At 40.4% G+C, this 19,550-nt stretch overlaps 1 protein-coding gene across 2 annotated transcripts in view; it reads left to right on the forward strand.

Moving 5' to 3' along the window:
• The window catches only part of LAMA3 (laminin subunit alpha 3), a 274,238-nt gene that overhangs the window by 136,290 nt on the left and 118,398 nt on the right, over positions 1-19,550 (forward strand). For both annotated transcript variants that reach the window (XM_047826704.1, XM_047826703.1), the window contains exons 22-27: positions 567-664; positions 1,006-1,159; positions 11,362-11,522; positions 14,717-14,825; positions 17,017-17,114; positions 18,249-18,390. In XM_047826704.1, coding sequence (XP_047682660.1) covers positions 567-664; positions 1,006-1,159; positions 11,362-11,522; positions 14,717-14,825; positions 17,017-17,114; positions 18,249-18,390 — 762 coding nt within the window. The remainder of the gene's footprint in view (positions 1-566; positions 665-1,005; positions 1,160-11,361; positions 11,523-14,716; positions 14,826-17,016; positions 17,115-18,248; positions 18,391-19,550) is intronic.

The following is a 19,550-nucleotide window of genomic DNA, read 5'->3' on the forward strand; positions in this document are numbered from 1 at the left end:
TGAAGAGCTGTTTAGCTGAATTTACACTGTGGGCTTCATTTGGCACACTCCGTGGAACACGTTCTTCCTCTCATCTCCTAGGACAGGCAGTCAGCCAGTTTCAGTCCGTGACTCACCAGGATCACAAAACACCGTTTTTTATACATGCCATCGAGCGTTGCTTGGATATGGGAATAAGAAGCCGTGATACATGATCTACAATTCAGTGTTCTGTTGTGTAGTGATGAAAGCGACCGGTATTTCAAAGGAACATGTTATCAACTGATAGCGTGTTACTTTTGTTTAGTTTTGAATTTATAAACAATCCAGAAGAGACGGGAAAATTTCCCCTGAGACTTGCATACAAAAACATTCACCCTGAGATGCTTATCTCCCATGTTTGAAGCACCTGTGAGGAGTTGCTTTGTGTGTTTTGGTGAGTCGGGGGGCAGAACGAAGCAGCTGCTGTCGAGAGTTTAACATAACAAGCTTCACCTGGTTGTTGTTCACTTAGCTGGTGACGGCTTGATTACTAAAGAAGGGCCACCATCAAATGCATAATTGTCCTTTTGGTCTTAATTTACTAGGACTACCTGGTGCTGCTTCCCAGAGACTACTATGAGGCATCCTCACTGCAACTGCCAGTCACACAGCCGTGCGCCGACTCAGGACCTCCCCAAGAGAAGTTAGTATGGGCAACGGTGCGACATCGGGTCCTCTAAATCAGGAGCCTTTGGTGCAAGGATTCGAGATAGGCCTCGGCCTCACAACTGCAGCCAGATGCTTTGGATAATTATCTGATTGTTGTTTTTGTCTGAGGCTTAAAATAGAATCCAGGTTCACGGACCTTTCTGTCTTTTATTCTTCATGCAGATGAAAATTTACCATCCGATTCCTATAGTAGGCACTGGGTAGGAGTTCGTTGAAGGAATGATGAATGAATGGAATTGGATAAGAGTCCTTTGGGGATGTGTTTTGATATTGTGCTTTGTTCTCAGTTGTAACTGTTGTATTTTGTTGTTGAAGTTGCTTGCTTTACCAGCATTTGCCAGTGACCCGATTCCCCTGTGCCCTGGCTTGTGAGGCCAGACACTTCCTGCTTGATGGAGAGCCAAGACCCTTGGCAGTGAGGCAGCCTATTCCCGCACACCCGGTCATGGCGGACCTCAGTGGTAGAGAGGTGGGGCAGCCTTTTATTTACTGTCAAAGCTATTACTGTCTCCCCATCTGTGTCTGCTGAAAACCCTTGGCCACAGTTGCTTCTCAAATTCAGGGGAACCTGAAAGAATTTCTCAGAGGTGTTAATTACAGGTATCCTGAGTTCTCTGATTCAGGTTGTGGCTGGGTGGTGCACCACACAGAGCATAGTAAGGTTAGTCTCTGAGCACTTTCTAGACATGGCAGGGAACATGGGCAACCACAGAATCCTCTCCTTTTTACTCCCTGGACTTATAAGGGCACGTCCCGCTCTACCTGATTCAGGGCAAGATCTTTCTAAAAGGCCTCCAGAAACTACACAGCTTACCCTAAAAGGATGCAATGCTCACAGACTGTTCAGCCCTCAGGCTAAGCAATTTGTAAGGGTTGATTTCTTTGAGCTCAAAATCTGGAAATGCTACACGCCAGGGCATCTCCCTCATGGCTTAGAGGACAGGTTACCACAGGCTTTGGCATTACTTTTCTTCTCAGAATTTTTGAGGCCTCAAAACGATTTAAGACTATACTGATTTAAGATTTGCGTTCCAAGTAGTATATAGCAACAATAAAAACACACAATGCAATACCTCAGAATAAAGACACCGAAAAACAAACTTCCGTCGCTATATTTCCATTCCTTACTTTCTACAACATTCTCTGTTTTGTACCTTTGAGGAAAATGTTCACGATTAAATTTGTAGACTGAAAACATATATAGTATTACTTCTGAATATTTAGATATGTACCTTTTTTGTAAACTATATTGCTAACATTTCCAAGGTAGCTATTAGAGGATTTTAAGGATACTTCTTTAGTCTTCATTTCATTTTATTAGAGTTTTTATTTTGCAAAAAAGAGAAGTATGTATGCCTGTTGTAACAAGTAAAGCAATATAGACATTCATAAAGAAAAATTAATGAAATCATTTCCACTCCATTCTACCAGTATGCTGTATCCCTCCCTACCCATGCTGAGCACACACACACAAATGCATATACATACATAAATATGCACACGCACATACGTGTGTGTGTGTGTGTGTGTGTGTGTGTGTGTTCCCCAGACAGCAGGAAGGTGCTGCTGAGAAGAGCCAAACTCCAGGAAATGATGCTGATGATTCATCTGGAGGTGTCCTTGCCTCTGATTTAGCCCAGAGCCATATAGCACTGAGGCCTTGGGCAGGGCCATATTTGCATGATGCGTAAAACTAAGCCCTGGGCTGTCCAGTTTTATTTAACAGTCTGTTTTACTATTTTATCTAAATGCTTACAGACATGTGCTAATATAGTAGTGACTAGCTCATGTGGCTGTATAAACTTGAATTAAAACTAAGTAGAGCTAAACATCCAGTTTCTCCTTTGCACTAGCCACATTTCAAGTGCTCAGCAATCACATATGTCTAGTGTCCACCTTATTGGAAAACACAGAGTATGAAATATTTTTGCTATCCAGAAGGTTCTATTGGACAGTGCTGTAATAGATCATTGTGCTAAAATTCAGAGACTAATGGCATTCGAAGAGGTCTTAGAAATCATTTGATTTCCCTTCCTGTGAAGGAATCCTTTCTACATTAGCTTTTTAAAACATTCATTTAGCCTCTGTTGAATACTTAAATTGATGGAGGACTCACTTCTAGAGGTAGGTAAATTTTGATCATCATTAGCCACCTGGAGCAAAATGCAGAGTAATCCCTCCTCCATTTTTAAAAAAGTTTTATTATCAAGAGTCAGATGCTCAACCAACTGAGCCACCCAGGCACCCCCGCTCCCCGCCCCTGCTCCTCCATTTTGAAAACCCATGTGTAGCGTGATGATTAAGATGGTTCTGGAGTGAAACTGCCTGCCTTCGTGTCTTGGGTCATCAGTAACTAGCTGTGAAATCTCCCTAGGCCTGAATTTACTAGTATACAAAATGGGGATAAGAATAGTAGCTACCTCATGAGTACTACTAAATAAAATAATCCACGAGAGGCTCTTGTTGTGGTGTCAGACACTCAGTGATCACTCAGTAACCATTAGCCATACTGCTGTTATGTATTCTAGTCAGCACCATGGGCAGAAAGGAAGAGCAACCCACTAAGTCTAGCTCATATGAAGGGTTTTTCCTTTTCCAGGATACAGAGAGGTCTAGAAGGATTCCAAAGGCAGGAACCAAGTACATTCTGGTCTTCCAGGAATCTGAGAGAGACAGAGCTACCAGGCTGTCATAGAAGAAAGCCTTCTCTCTGTGTGTTTGCTGTTCACCTCTCCCTCTATTGAATGACCTCCTTTGCTTACTCATAGCTCTTTGTCTCACACACATACCATGAAGGTTGCTTCCGTCTCATTTCTTTGTTAACTCCTAGCTCCGGCACTTATTGCCATTTGAATATCCCCTTTTCCCCTTTATTCTTTCTGAGAAAGGGAATCTGGACAGCTCATTTTTTAAAGTCAGACCACACCTGTTGTACACCAGGCAAGCCTCTGTCTCTTATAAACAAATTCATTGCTATATTTTTTATATTTCAATTTGATCATCTCTGTTTTACAATGTGATTTTAATTGATTTATATTTATTGTGATTTCAGACACATTTGGACTTATTTTTATCATCTTAATTATTTTACTAGCTTTTTATTTGCCTTCTAAAAAATAATTTTCCTACTTCGGTCTTCGGTTTCTTTTCTTTTTTTTCTTTTTCTTTTTTTTTTTTTTTTTTTTTTTTTTTTGAAGTAAGTTCTAGGCCCAACATGGGACTGGAACTCAATGCTGAGATCAAGAGTTGCATGCTCTACTGACTGAGCCAGCCAGGCACCCCCTACTTCTGTTTGATTAAGACAATTTTCTCTATTTTTCTGCGTGTTTGATAAGTACAGATTGTTTTCTGGTATTTTAGTGGTTACCCTTAATATTTTAACATAAGTTCTTGAAGCATATATTTTCTAACCAAGTCTAAAGTTATTCACTAATTCTGATCTCTTATTTTACATGACACAGACTTTAGAATGATTACTTACCCATTGAAAACCAACCTCCAAGTTATTGTTGCTGTACAGAAATTTTATTTTTACCCTCTTCCCCAGACTTTCAGGTAGATTGTAAGTTTCATCTCAATTCAAATATACCACATACCATCCCTCCCTCTCTCCTCCCTTCCTTTCTTTTTTTTTTTTTTTTTCCTCTTTTCCATTTCTTCTTGGAATTTTCTCTCCTGGAATCTTCCATCTGTCTTCTTTGCTCTTGATGTAGTCTCTGGATCTAGGGCACAGCCATTTCCTGAAATATTTCATTGCCACATCCCACCATCCTAAATATTCTCTTTTTTATCTTCATTGTATTGGGGTTTTTTTGTTTTTTGGTTTTTTTGTTTTTTTTTTTTTATTATTGGAACTCCCTTTTTTTTCTTCTTCTTCTTCTTCCGCATTTTGGTAGATTACATCCTCCAATGGCTTCCTTCCTGAGAAAGGCCACACAGATACAGAGGAGGTCCTTTTATTTTTATTTATTTATTTATTTTTCCCTTTGAGACCTTGCATATCTGAAACTATCCTACACTCAATCTTGATTTTTTAGTTTGGTTAGATATATAATTTTATTTTTATTGGTTTTTTTTTTTAAAGACACTCTTAGGCAGGCTCTATGCTTAACTCTGTGGAGCCCAATGCAGTGCTCGATCTCATGACCATGAGATCATGACCTGAGCTGAAATCAAGAGTCAGACACTTAACTGACTGAGCCCCCCAGGCACTCTAGATATAGAATTTTATATTAGAAATCATTTCTTTTTAGAATTTGATGACATTTCCTCACTGGCTTCTACCTTCGAGTTCTGCTCTTGAGAAGTTACATTGTGATTCCCAATGCTTTGACTGCAGCTTGCTTTTCCCTGCTTAAAGATTTTAAGATAATTTCTTTATTTCTCGTGTTCTGAAATTTCACAAAGGTGTGCCTTGATATAGGTAATGTTTCTACTAGTGTGCCAGGCTCTCAGCCTTTTAGCCTGGAAACTTCTATCCATTGTTCAGGGAAACTTCCTTGAGTTATTTCATTGATAATTTATTTCTTTATCTTTAATCAACATTTACCATCTCTTTATCTCATTTTATGCTTTGGGATATTTCTTTAATCTTTTCTTCCAATGCTCATCCAACTCTGCACCCACACAGACACATAGGTGTCAGCTTTTTCTGATCTAATTGGTTAACATCTGCTTTCCAGCTTCCAAAATCTGTTGATTTCTCTAGCCTGTTTCCTGTCCCCCTCTTTCCTATCCTCTTTTTGTTTGTGGGTTTATGATTTAAAAAAAAAACCCAACTCGAATTTTTGTGGAATTCTGAGAGGGAAGATCAATAAGTATAAGCATTTAATCTATTATATTTAGCCAGAAATCCTAGGATGGACTTTTATTTGTGATACTCTAAAGTTCCATTATGATATATTTAGGTGTGGATTTATTTTTATTTATCTGTTTAGTCCTCAGGCTACACTTTCAGAATGAAGATTCATATCTTTTATCCTGGGAAATTCTCAGATGTTATCACTTCAAATGTAATTTTGCTGCCATTCCTTACATTCTTCTTTTCCGGAAATCAGCCTGGATGAATGTTGGAACCTCACAGTCTATCTACAAACTACTCTTTCATATTTTTATATAGCTTTGGCTCTTTGTGCTGCTCTATGGGTGAATTCCTCAAGACTTTCTTAGAATCCACGGATGTTTCACTGTCTCCAGTTTAGATTTTATCCAGCCTGTTGGTTCAGTTTAATTTATACTGTTAATCTCAAAGATTTCTAATTGGCTCTTACTCATATTTACTTTTCCTTATTTTTTCCCCACCAATTTAGTTTTATAACTTTATTTACTTTTTAGAGAGATTCCTCTTTCATTTATATTTTTGAGTATCTTAATGCCCTCGGAGGCAGGTGTGTTTCATAATTCAGCATTTAAAAAATTTTTTTAAAGTTTATTTATTTGAGAGAGAGAGAGAGAGAGCAAACAGGGGAGTGGCAGAGAGAGAGGAAGAGAGAAATCTCAAGCTGGCTCCGTGCTGTCAGCACGGAGCCTGATGTCTGGCTCGAACTCACGAACTGTGAGATGATGACCTGAGCCAAACCCAAGAGCCGTACGCTTAACTGACTGAGCCACCCAGGCACCCCAGAATTCAGAATTTTAGAGATTCTGCACACACACATCATCATCATCATCATCATCATCATCATCATCATCATCTCCATTGGGGTCCTGGCCAACACCCTATAATCGAACAGGTTGATATTTCTCCAACAAAAAGCTTGAATAGGCACTTCAGGAGAAATACATTAAGACTGTATACGTGGACTTAGTTCAAGTCACATTTTGCCACCAAGTGATGATTGGTTAGGTGAGATTAGGTTTTGCATCCAAACAAGATCCAAAAAATATTCCTTTTCCACGTTTGAAGATTTCAGATTAGGGACCAGTGTATTCATTTTAAAGTCTTTGTCAGACTCTCTGATAAAATTCATCTTATCTGAAGTAAATTCATCTTCTGATTGATGATATTGTTGCATGTTTCTAACATTAGATTTCTTTATGTGTTTTGGAGACTTATTTTGTTTGCAGGCTTATTGGCTTATTTTGAATGGAAGCTTTTTATCATCTCCCTTTTTCTCGCTAGCCATCTCAGCCTAGTAGTTTTGCAATGTCTCACCAGTCCTCTGGACCCTTAGCTCAGAGGCAAGCATTAAATATGCCACTTCTATCGCTGTGATACTGGGGATGGCACAGATTCAGACACTGAGTACGTAGGTGGCTTAAATCAGTTCTTGGTTATGAGGCTGTATCTTTGATATTTGATTCCCAAATTCTATAGCTTCTTGTAAAGCTGAAACCCAACTGGCAGATTGTCAGCAACTTTTTCAGCTTTTCATGATTTGAGGGAACATTCCTCTTTGTCTTAAAAAAAAAAAATGAGCCTGGATCTGACCACTGTCTCATTGAGGCGTCTTTAGTTTTCTTTATTCCGCAAGAGCTGAACTGCTGACCAAGACAGGGTGCTTCCAGACCTTGAGGACAGCAGGCCCCTGACTTCAGCCCCAGTGCATTTCGAGTTTTTCTTTTACTTATGGTCCATCAGTTTTTAAATCTAAAACACGTCTTTTTGTTTTCCTTTTAAAACATTTTATCTATAGTTGCTATCTCTTGGAGTGGAAGGGGTGCAGAAAATGTCAATTCACTGTGCCGTCTGAACTGGGAGTCACCCTCATATTTTAAACATGCTAAGTTCTGTCCCCTTTTTATTAAAACCCTCCTTTCCCTTCCCACAGTCCCTCAGCTATACCTCTTGCCTCCTTCACAACCAAACTTCTCCAAAGAATTCGACAATTCTACACTGTTCCCGATTCTTTCACTTCCATTCACATCTCTACCCACAGCAGTCTGGCTTTCATCTCTCCTACTCCATTACCTTTTTCTTTCCTTCCTTCCTTCCTTCCTTCCTTCCTTCCTTCCTTCCTTCCTTCTTCTTCTCCCTCTCTCTCTCTCCCTCTCTCTCTCTCTCAGTTTCCAATCATCTTGTCAGTAAATCCAGTGATGATTTTCATTCCTCATGTGTTCATCTGTTTAACTTCTCAGCAGCTTTCAATACTTGTTCAATATCCCTTCCAAGTTAAAACACTCTCTTACCTTATTTTTCATAATTTAAGAGTGGTCTGGATCTCTTCCTACCTCTCCGGCTGCTTCCTTAGAATATCATTTACAGGTTCAACCTCTGTCTAGCCATTAAGTGTTAGAATTTGTTGAGGTTCAGTTTTAGCCTTTGTCTTTTTACTTTATATTCTCTCCCTAAGCAGCCTCCTCCAAGCCTATTGTGTTAGATGCCAACTGGACACAGATAACTCCCAAAGTGGTATGTTCAGTCATACCTGTCCTTTTATGTGCAGAACAGCATTGCCAACTTCCTTCCTGACATTACCTCTTAGGTGTCTCGAAGGGATCTCAAATTACATTTTACTACCTAAGTAAATGGTACCACCGTCCATCTAATTTTATAAATCAGAATTCTTAGGGTCATCCATGATTTCTTCCGTTCCCTCCCTTACCAAAGACAACCCATCCCTGAATCTTAATGTCTTTTCTTAAATGTCTCTACTTCTCTTCGTGTATCTTTCTTGCCCAATATTTGATCATCTTTCATGAGGATCTCTGCAGTAACCTCCCGATTAGCTCACTCACACCAGCTCTTGCCCATTGCATCTCCCAGTCCAGACTCCATATGATAGCATACTCATGTTGATAGAAATATAATATCTGATCATCACAGGCACTCTCGCCCCATCCTCACCCATACACAATTGGAACATTACGATAACAGCTTACTGCTTTAGGATAGAGACAAAAGATTTTAATGGCCTCTAAGGCTACCCCTCCTTCCTCCCAATGCCTCCTCTTGCTCTCTGTTCCTTGTCACTGTGGCCTGCCTTCAGTCTCTTGGACTTAACATTATTTGTTACCCTACAGCCTGTGTGTCATAGGGTAGCCTCCTACTGCAGGATGTTCCCTGTACCTGAATGCTCCTCCCTCCCCCTGGGTCCTGGCTGTCTGTTCCTTGTCCTCTAGCACTCAGCCAAGTTGTTGCTTCTTCAGGAAGTCTTCCCCTTCAGTCTCCCTGACTGGCTCAGGCTGTCCTCTAAGAACCTATGCAGAGTATTTGTCATATGTGTAATTTCACACTGTGTTTGTCTAATTGTCTAATTATTTGATTAAAGTCTGTCTGAGGGCAGAGACCAGATATGTCTTGTTTCCCATTGTATGCCCATCAGGTGAGCTGGCATAGAGGAGGTGTTTAATAAGTATAGATTGACCAAGTCATTTTGAAACCTCATTTTGACACCAGACATGTTAATCACCCCTCTTAGCTTTGTGTAAGTACCAGATTTGACATGCCTGCCTTTTATGTCTTTATCTTGAAACACTTATAACCAGGTGAGGGCAGTTCTATGCCATAAAACCAGAAAGATCCTTCCAGTTTGACACTGGTTCTATTTAAGTTCCCTTTTACTAAGATAAATAATGGATAACAAATAGCAAATAGTAAAGTTTCTATTTGCCATCATTTATCGTTTATCTGAGTTTCTCAAAACCTACTTTTACCCTTAGATGAATTCAGAAGCCTTCCCACACATCTTCCAAAAAATCAATGACTAGGACTCAGAGTGGAAAGAACAATAGAAACTTATAATAGAGTGCTGTGATAGAACTGGCAGCCAGTAATAACTTCTGGGAGAAAAGTGAATATACATTATTGGCTTGTGTGTGTTTTATGGTGGCGTGAAGACAGACAGACCCTTGTTTGGAGATGCCCCAGGGAGAAATGCTGCTAATAACCTCCCCACACAGACCCATATTTCACTCCAGAACAGAGTGGAAAAGTGGTGTGGATAATCCACTTTTTTTCCCCCTGAAGTAAGTCTTTCTATTATATAAGTGATAGAAAAATCACCGGGGAAAGTATTAGTTGTGTGGTTCAGGGCTGTGCAGAGAGAACAGTAAATGTGAATATCCTGAAGACGGGGGGGGGGGGGGGGGGTAGGGAGGATTTTAATTAAGTATGGTAAAGCTTGGCTGGGCCTGAGATTACAGACTCAAGTGGGTTAAACTGCTGTGGAATGTAGTTCCTATATTGGCTCAGACATTCAATATGCACGTATACTTTGACCCAGCAATTCTACTTCTAGGAATCTTACAGAAATACCAGCATAAGGATATTTGCCTATCTACACACACACACACACACACACACACACACACACACACACACATACATACATACACGTGATCATGTAACATTCTATGCTAATAGGGAAAATTAGAGACAATGTAAGTGTTGCCATCAATAGGGGATTAGCTAAATAAATTAATTTACACTCACACTGTGGAAAGGTGGGAGGCCGTTAGGAAAATGAAGTTCATCTGTATGTACTGCTACAGACAGAGAAAATCTTGTTGAGTAAAAAAAAACAAGACGTGGCAAAAGGCAATAATCACAGTTATGATCATCAATATTTTACAGAGTACTTATGACATGCCAAATACCCTTCTAAGAGTCCTTCAAATATTCATTCATTTAATCCTCATGATAATTTTAAGAGGTGGGTACTCTTGCTATCCTCATTTGTACACAGGAAGATACCGAAGCATACAGACATTAAGTAACTTGCTCAAAGTCACACAGCTGGAGGCAGTATGGTTCCATACTCCAAGCTCCTAACCCATAGGGGATGGTGGGGGCGGGTTGTTTTCTGGTTTGGTTTTGGTTTGGTTTTTTGTTTGCTTGTTTTTGGTACAAGGCCAGATAGTAAATATTTTCAGCTTTGTGAGCCATATGGACTCTGTTGGAGCTACTCAGCTCTGCTGTCATGGTATAAAAACATCCATGATTCCTACTATGAGCACAGTTTTTCTTTAAAAAAAAAAGGTACATATGTGTGCATTTTCAGATGTGGAAAACGGTTTGGAAGCATGAAAACCAAACTATTACTAGTTATTATCCCAGGAGTGGGCTGCATATATCACGTCACGTTATCTGCATCCATATAATCGAAAGTTCACTCTTTAAATTGAAAAACAGCAAAAGAGCCTCAAGGCATACCTCTGTCCTCTTCTCACCCATTGGAGATTGCTTTTTACCTCAAGTTGTAGAGCGTCTTTTGCCTTGAGAAACAAGGCAAATATATGGGTAATAGGAGTAGAGCCCCTATAAGTAAGGTTGCCAGATTTAGAAAAAAATACCAATGCACCATTAAGTTTGAATTACAGATAAACCACAGTTATGTGTTGTTTATCTGAATTTCATACTTAATGGTTCATCCTGCATTTTTTAAAGTTTATTTATTTATTTTTGAGAGAGGGAGTGTGAGCAGGGGAGGGACAGAGAGAGGTTGGGGGTGGGGGTGGGGAAGAGGATCCGAAGTGGGCTCTGTGCTGACAGCAGAGAGTCTGATGCAGGGCTCGAACTCACCAACCACGAGCCCAAGTTGGAAGCTTAACCGAGTGAGCCACCCCGGCGCCCCCATCCTGTATTTTATCTGGCATTCCTACCCATAGGACCGCGTTTCTTACTGTGATGATGTACACTGTTCCCAGATGTCTGCTCAGCCTTGCCTTCACTATTGCCCATGTAAACTCATCCGGTACATTTCACATCCACCTGCTCGGGCTCTCTGACAGGTGGAGATACAGCTGCGGCTGCGAGTTCCCCAGGTCGGCCACTACGTGGTGGTGGTGGAGTATTCCACGGGAGCAGACCAGCTGTCTGTGGTTGCTGTGCACATGCAGAGCCCTGGGTCAGTCCCGAGAGGCCAGGTGAACATCTACAGCTGCATGTACAGGTAATCAGTCCTGCCCTGGGGGATCCCTTTGTTCCTGAACGATCAGGAGGTCAGCTTTGGGAACTTTGGTTTTTATCTGGATTGGGATGTTGTTTCCTTTTTGAGGCTGATCTTGAAAACAAGCAGGTGACCGTGCTGTCTGGCGTCACCCCCAGTGTGAGTACTGGGAGACTTCTCTGTGGGCATCCTCTTGAAAATGTTGCATTTTCTTGAAAAACTGTGTATTCTACTCACTCCTTTCGCTCAGATTCCCAGGAAGCAGCACGACCTTTTTATTTTATTCTCCGTCACCCCTGTGTGGTGCAGTGAAGTCAGTGTTCTCACTTCACATGCTGTGTAGAGCACCTGGGTGCGTGGAATAGGAGAAAAGACTCTGTCTCTGTCACAACCGCCTTCCCAACATGCCCTTCAGAAAGTGGGAATAATTGATGTTTGAGGATCATCAGGTGAAAAATAATTAACCAAAGATTTTATTTTTTTTAATGCTTATTCATTTTTGAGAGAAAGAGTTTGCAAGCTGGGGAGGGGCAGAGAGAGTGGGGTGGGGACAGAGGGTCCAAAGTGGGCTCCCCACTGCCAGCACAGAGCCAGATGCGGGGCTAGAACTCACAAACTGTGAGATTGTGACCTGAGCCAAAGTCCGATGCTTAACTGACTAAGCCACCCAGGTGCCCCAGCCAAAGATTTTAAAATTCACCCTGTTTAAGTTACTGTCTTCCAAGAACCTTGGCAAAGATTTATTAAAAGTTTTTTTGTATAATATTTCAAGATATATGCAAATGTTCAGAATATGCTTTAATTAAAGAATCAGCTCAAGGAGTGTTTCCAACATGAAATTAATTGTATAATAATGGCTCGGAAGTCAGTCTCTTCAGACAGCAGGTGGCAAACTGCAATGAACCCACCCAGTTCTTGGCCAAGGCCTTGGACATTTTATTACCACTACTTGCCTGTGGCTTTTTGTCAAACTTCAAATGACCTGAAGTAGTTGGACATTTTCCCTGTTTTGCAAATAAAAGAACTTATGAAAAGAGTTACTTTTAGGAGCTCAGAATGGAAACTTTTATGAGACTTGATGAAATGGTTATTGAATTAACATCATGCTCTCAGCAACCCTAAAAAAGCAGCTGTTAGGGCTTCTTTTAAAAATCATTTAAAAAATCTCATCAGCCCTTTTCTCTGGGGTGATGATAACACAAAAACAAAAAAAAATAAAAACAAACAAAAAAAACCCCACAAAAAAACAAAGGACATAATTGCATTTGGATTTTTAGTAGGAGTACCAGATGGGGCAAAAAAGTTCTCCAGAATGTTCTATCATTATCTGAAAACCTTAATCTGTGGATGACATCAGCAACCACTGGAATGTACACTCCTAGGTGGGTGGGTCACCTCACCACCTGAGTGCTGGAGACTGTTGGCCACAGGGCTGGGGCAGGGCTCCTCTGTACCCTGTTCCTCCAAGTCCACCCTCTGGTTCAGCTCTCTGACTCAGCTTTCCAGATCATATTGCTTGATCCCTGCTCCACAGGATACAAGGTGGTGATGGCTGAGAGCCCAGTAGGAAACACTGCTGATGTCCCTGGTGGCTCTCTGAACCGTCTCAGAAGAGGCTGAGAACATCTGTGCCAAGAAGAGAAGTGTTTTCAAAGCTCAGGAAAGAATGGTCACCCTTCCAGGGTTCCATAAGCCACGAGCTTGGTTTCATGACCTCTGTCTGGATGGCATTTGGGGAGGACAACTGTGCGGTATTCCGCAGATCATTTTGGCTCTGGACATGACATAACCCCAGGTTCTTCACCAGGGACATTAGAATCCCAAGACAGTATTGTATTAGACTAGGACTTCCTTCTAATGTATTTAACCATTTCCAGGAAAGTCTCGTGGTATTATTTCAACTCCTCTAAAATATTTCCTTCTTCTCTACTTTGGCTGTCATGTGACTAAGTGAAAATGAACAGGCTATTAGTACTGGAGTCCAAAAATATGGTGCAATTGGAAAATATTTGACCCATAAAAGCCTATTTCACATGACAGGCCCTTTCGACACGGCAGCTTTTCCTGCTGAGGGTTGAACCTTTCCCAACATTCTCGAGTGAGTTCTAATGGTGTTATTTTAAAAAATATCCCAACAGAAAAGTCACGGTGCTAATTAAAATACCACTTTTCAGAACAGTGTTGTGATAAATATGATCTGCCTTCTGTAAGAGAGGTGATCACTCATGATGAAATCAATCCCGTTATTACCGTTTGTCTATAAAGGATATGGATAAAACTAAGTCTAAATGAATCACTTAATATATTTAACTCCTAGGATTATGATTGAATCCAAAAGGAATGCACTTTAATTTCATACATGTACACATGCACAAAAGAGAAAACAACACAACTATTCATTGAGTTTCTAACCATGGCTCTGTATATACTATCTCATTTTAATCTTTACCAGAAAGTCGTTGAACCAATCTTTTCAAACATCTCTCAGTCATTTCTTCTCAGAGATAGATAATAGTTTGTCTCTAGTTTCCAAATTGTATTTACAGACAGAAAAGTCGCTACAGAATATGAAGTCAGAAACATTTCTCCGAAAATACTTCCTTTAGGGGTTGTGCCCTTAGAGTGTGTTCTTTGGTTCCAAACCATGACCTTTGAAATGTTCCTGAACTCCGTATTTCACCTGATGGCGTGGAGGTAAGGAGCGTAGCTGGTACAATGAGGAAGGAAAGATGCGGAGGGCAGACTGAGCTTGCAAAGGCAAGCTCTGGTTTCTCATGGCTGGAGAAAGGCCAGCCCTAGTGCTGACATGGTGTGGAATCATCGCTGGGAGGCCAGTAGGCATCTTCAGTCACCAATGGTACCAACAATACTGATAAATTTCTCATAAGTTGTGTCTAGGAGATCAGACGTTATTGACCCTGGGACTTTTTCTCCCGATGACTAGACCGAGTATTACATAAAGCTGGTTTGGAAAAGCTGCCCTGAGATGTGCAGCTCAGACCACAGCCGGAAGGTTCTTTCTCTTATATTGCTGGTGGACTGCATACATCCCTCTTAAACTCGTTGTGTAGGAAAATTTGCCATCAGCAACCTGGTTATAAACAGGAGAAGCTGAAGAGCAGTCAGCTATTCCACAGGGAGGCACAAAGTCAGGGAGACCAGAGAAGTCAGGCTAAGAAAACTTTTTCCTCTTGCAGCATCCTCTGCCGGAGTGTTGTGACTGATGGCAGGAGTCGCATTGCTGTCTATGAACTGTTAGCAGATGCAGACATTCAGCTCAAAGTGCGTGGGGCCCGATTCCTTCTGGTATGCTTCTGTTTTGCCCTTTGAGTTTTAGAAGCATTTTGTTGTTATATCTATATTTTAAAACTTATTAAAAATGTTGGCGGTCTTTGTATTACATCTCTAAAATGAACCTGTGAAGAATTGCCAACTTAATGATGTTTTTCCTTCCCACCTAGAACTCTGTCTTGCCTCTTCCTTTATTTGAGCCTTTTTATAGAACTCAGTAAAGTTTGGTCATCACATTTGAACTTATCTCACAAAACTCTATTTTATTAATGTTTATCCATTGTTACTATTATGAACGAAGTATCTTTTGTTCTTAATAGGTCCCAGTTTATTATCATGCTGGTATATAGAAATGCACTAGTTACTGCTTATTTTCTTTCCCATTTTTCCATTTTATTATGTCTATTAGCTTCTTGGCAAATTCCTTAAGAATTTTCAAGATTGCAATCACCTGGTATTTCTTTTCCAGACTATTGTTACTCTATCTTAAAAAGTGTAGTATTCAGTTAGTTAGATATATATCGTTAAGAGTTAAAATTCCAAGTTTGGCAGATTAAATACCCTTCATGCCTTCCTTTTAATAGCACGACTTAAATATTGAGAATTATGATAAACACAGGCAGTGGGATCTGGGCTAGGGAGGGGTGGCTAGATTTATAATAAATGTCTCAGGGAACAGAAGAGTAACTAAGTATGAAGCAACTTCCTGTCATTGCTAATATTAAGCATGTATCACATTCTGGGAAATGCCAGGCCAGCCTGTTCTGATATGTTTTAAATATTTGTGCTTGACAGTATTAAAAACTTAGAGCCTTCTCTGAAAAATTATCTTGCATTGAGTTGTTAAAAGTTATTACATGAATTATGTAATGACTTAAGACTTTCTTTTTAAAATTGTGACTCTTTTTATAAACATAACAATCCAAGCTAATCTTAACCTCCTCATCTTTGGAAATTATAATGGGACTGAATCTTTATCTAGTAAGCATAAGTTTGTCCTTTTTGACATAGTCAAATGTCATTCAGAGTCAAATATCATTCAGATGTCTAACTACAATTTAAGCTATGTGAGGGCAGGGGTATTATCCACCTTGGTCTTGTAGGATCCCCTAGTCTCAGTGCCTGGCATGTAGTAGGTGTTCAATAAAAATTTTTATTGAATAGGTTTGTGATCAAGCTGGTAATACAGTTTTGATTAAAATAAAATGTATTGATAAGTAAAAAACTAACTCTGGAGATAGTTCCTTCAGTGAAGCCCAAATGTGCCTGAGATTTGAGTCCTCCTCTATTAAGAAAGATTGTTTGTGGGGTTTTCTTGTTTTTGTTTTTTATTTTTCATTTTTTTAAACATCAAGTTTGTTTTTACATTTTTATTTATTTTTGAGACAGAGGGAGAGACAGAGTACAAGCAGGGGAGGAGCAAAGAGAGAGGGAGGGAGATAAAGATCCTGAAGCAGGCTGTAGGCTCTGAGCTGTCGGCACAGAGCCCGACATGGGACTCGAACTCATGAACCGTGAGATCATGACCTGAGCCAAAGTCGGACGTTTGACTGAGACACCCAGGCGCCCCTGTTTTTTGTTTTTTTTTTAATGTTTATTTTAATGTTAATTTATTTTTGACAGAGAGCAGAAGAGGGGAGGAGCAGAGTGAGAGGGAGAGAGAGAGAGGACCCAAGCGGACTCCGTGCTGTCAGCACAGAGTCTGATGCACAGCTCGAACTCACAAACCGTGACATCATGACCTGAGCTGAAATCAAGGGTTGGATGCTTAACCAACTGAACCACCCAGGCACCCCAAGAAAGATTATTTGTAGCAGGAGCTGGAGACAACAGGCTTGAATGGCAGCCTCCCTTGTTGCCTCCCACATTCCCCCTCTCCCTGCCAAGGCATCTGAAGAGCCAGCATCAACCCAGGGCAGGAGAGAGAAACAGGCACCAAAAGTCACTGACAAAGAGTTGTTCTTGAACTTTCATGATTTCATTTATTCATGTGACTGTTCCAAGAGCATTTAGGCAGTGATCCTGTATACTAGGAAAGAGGGTTTGTTGTACATAACAATGTCATAGGGAGTGCCATTCTGCAATGTTTACTACTTTAACAATGATGATTTCTGTACTTAACAGCTTTTTTAAGAGTATGTTTGACCATACCATTGGCTTTGCTAATAACCATGACGTACCTTTTTGCACTGTATTTGCTCAACAGCATCAAATTTGTATCATACCCATTGAAGAATTCTCAGTTGAATATTTGAGACCTCAAGTCAAGTGCATTGCCAGTTACGGGCAATATGTTAATCAAAGGTAATGAGTTCCCTTCCTTTCTCCCTTGTTGGTGCTCTGAGTGGTACTGTAGGACTTGAAAAGCTGTGACTTTATGCTTCCCTTCAGAAGTGATCACAGGCCAAGGTGCTAAAGGCTGGTGATCGCTTAAAAGAAAAAATGAGCTAACTCATTTCCCCTGGTAGTCTTCCCAGAATTTCATAGTCTTAGAAAGCTGACACAGTAGCAACTGAGGGAAATGGTTAAGCTTTTCCCTCAACGGTACTTACTGACTTGTGTTCTGTGCCCTCCCAAAGGCTCACTTTGTTCTCACCCTTTAATGTCTGTGTCTGAAGCTCTTCATTAAAAAAAAAAAATCATGGGGGCACCCGGGTGGCTCAGTCAGTCGGGCATCTGACTCTTGGTTTCGGCTCAGATCACGATGTCTCGATTTCGTGAGTTTGAGCCCCGCATTGGGCTCTATGCTGATGATGCAGAGCCTACTTGGGATTCTCTCTCTCCCTCTCTCCCTCTGATTCTCCCTCACTCACACTGTCTCTGTCTCTCTCAAAAATAAATGAATAAATTTAAAAAAAAAATTTTAAATCATGAAAATAATGACCCACCTCACTATGTTGTGAGAATTAGCTAACCAGTGATTATCGGGGTTTGGGGAGGGTTGTTTTGTTGTAGATTCAGAAATAACTTACAGACACAGTCATGAAATCTTAGCATATCGTTAGGGCTACAGCAACCACCAAGACAGGGAAATCTAGCTATGCCTGAAAGAAATGATGTGCATTTGTCCTGTTTGTTTTTATATAATTTTATGTCAACATGTATGTTTAGAGGTGAATAATAATGTTTCATTGCATCACTCCATTTAACATGAATTTTAGTTCTAGAAAGGAAAGTTTTGTTAAGTTTCTTTCTATCTGGTTACTATTTTTCAAAATTAAGATTTTATTTCTGTTTTAGCTTACTGTATCAAGCAGGCTCCTGGAATACACTTGGCTAACTGACTACACCGAGTGTCTCTGTCCAAAGATATCCACAGTCCTGTGGTTCTTCCAAGACTGGATCCTTTTGATGTCACACAGTCTTATGCTCACAGTCTACCTCCTCACCAATGGACAGTTCCATTTTTGGTTGTTTTTTTAATTTTTTTTTTTTCAGTGCTTCTTGTGTCTCCTTGGTTCTCAAAACTCCTCCAACAGCATTAATTTTGGATGTCCCAAGTGGTGAGTCTTCCCTTCTCCTGCCCCAAGATCCTTCACCTTCTGCTGATGTTACTGGAGTCACCTTGAAGGCGCCACAGGTGGGACACCTCTCGAGTGTGTTGTTTCGAAATCATGGTTCTCAAAGTGTGGCCTTTACCAGAAGCATCTGCATCACTTGGGTACTTGGTAGAAATTCAGGTTTGGAAGCTCACCCCAGGACTACTGAATTAGAAACTCTGGAGGTGGGGCCCAGGAGTATGTGTTTTAATAAATTCTCCAAGGAATTTGCATGTCTGTAGAGTTTGAGGACCTCTACTCTCAATTTTGGGGAATCCCTCACATGAGACATCTGTCTAATCCTGTCTATGACCACCCCATCCTGATGTCCTTTTCTCTTTCTGTATCTCTGTCTATGCAGTCATATGGCAATTTTTCATGGCCCATTTTGTGACACTTCATATTTTCATGGGCTACTGGTATTTAATATTGTTGAGTTTATCACTTGTCTTCCCAAGTTGGAATGCAAGCACTTTCAAACGCTACTCTGGCTAACAGATTTTTTTTTTTAAATAGTTTGCATCCCCAACTATACCAGCAAAATGCCTTTCGGGCAGGAAATTCTCAATCAACATTTATTGATTAATAACCTATAGCATGAAGATGAAATATAGTAAGGGACTATATTTTTTCACTGTAAATTATGAAACTGTAGGACTTACCATTTGTCCTGGTATTATATCCTTTTAATCCTAAAGATGGCTCATGTCATTTCACATTGCATCAAGTTAGAAAAATAACAGGATTTGGAGATAAAATTTAATAAGATCCCGTATGGGAAAGGCCACCTAGAATCATAGGGGGAAATGAATTGAAATCATGACAAAGGATTTCTAGGCCTGGCTTTGCTCTTCAATTAGAGTATGACGTTTATCAAATTACCTGCCTTCTTCAAGTCATGATTCTCATCTGAAAGATGAAGATAATCTTTTATTATTGCTGTTTTTCTTGTGTGTTTTTTGTTTTGGTTTCTGTTTTTTTTTTTTTTTTTTGAGGGTTTGAAAAGACTCATTACTCACATAGTGAGGTTTTCTGGGGAGAGCAGGGCTCACACTCAAGCTTGAGCAAAAGTTGAGGCATGACTCTGGTGTTCACTGTGGTTGGGCTGGGGTGTCGGGAAGGTGGAAGAATCCAAGGTGAGGGCTCCTTTCCCATGGGCTAGAATTAGTGTGCCTTGAACTTCTTGCCCGTGCCAAGGGAT

The sequence above is a fragment of the Prionailurus viverrinus genome, chromosome D3, assembly GCF_022837055.1.
Source record: "Prionailurus viverrinus isolate Anna chromosome D3, UM_Priviv_1.0, whole genome shotgun sequence".
In the NCBI taxonomy this organism is placed as follows: domain Eukaryota; kingdom Metazoa; phylum Chordata; class Mammalia; order Carnivora; family Felidae; genus Prionailurus; species Prionailurus viverrinus.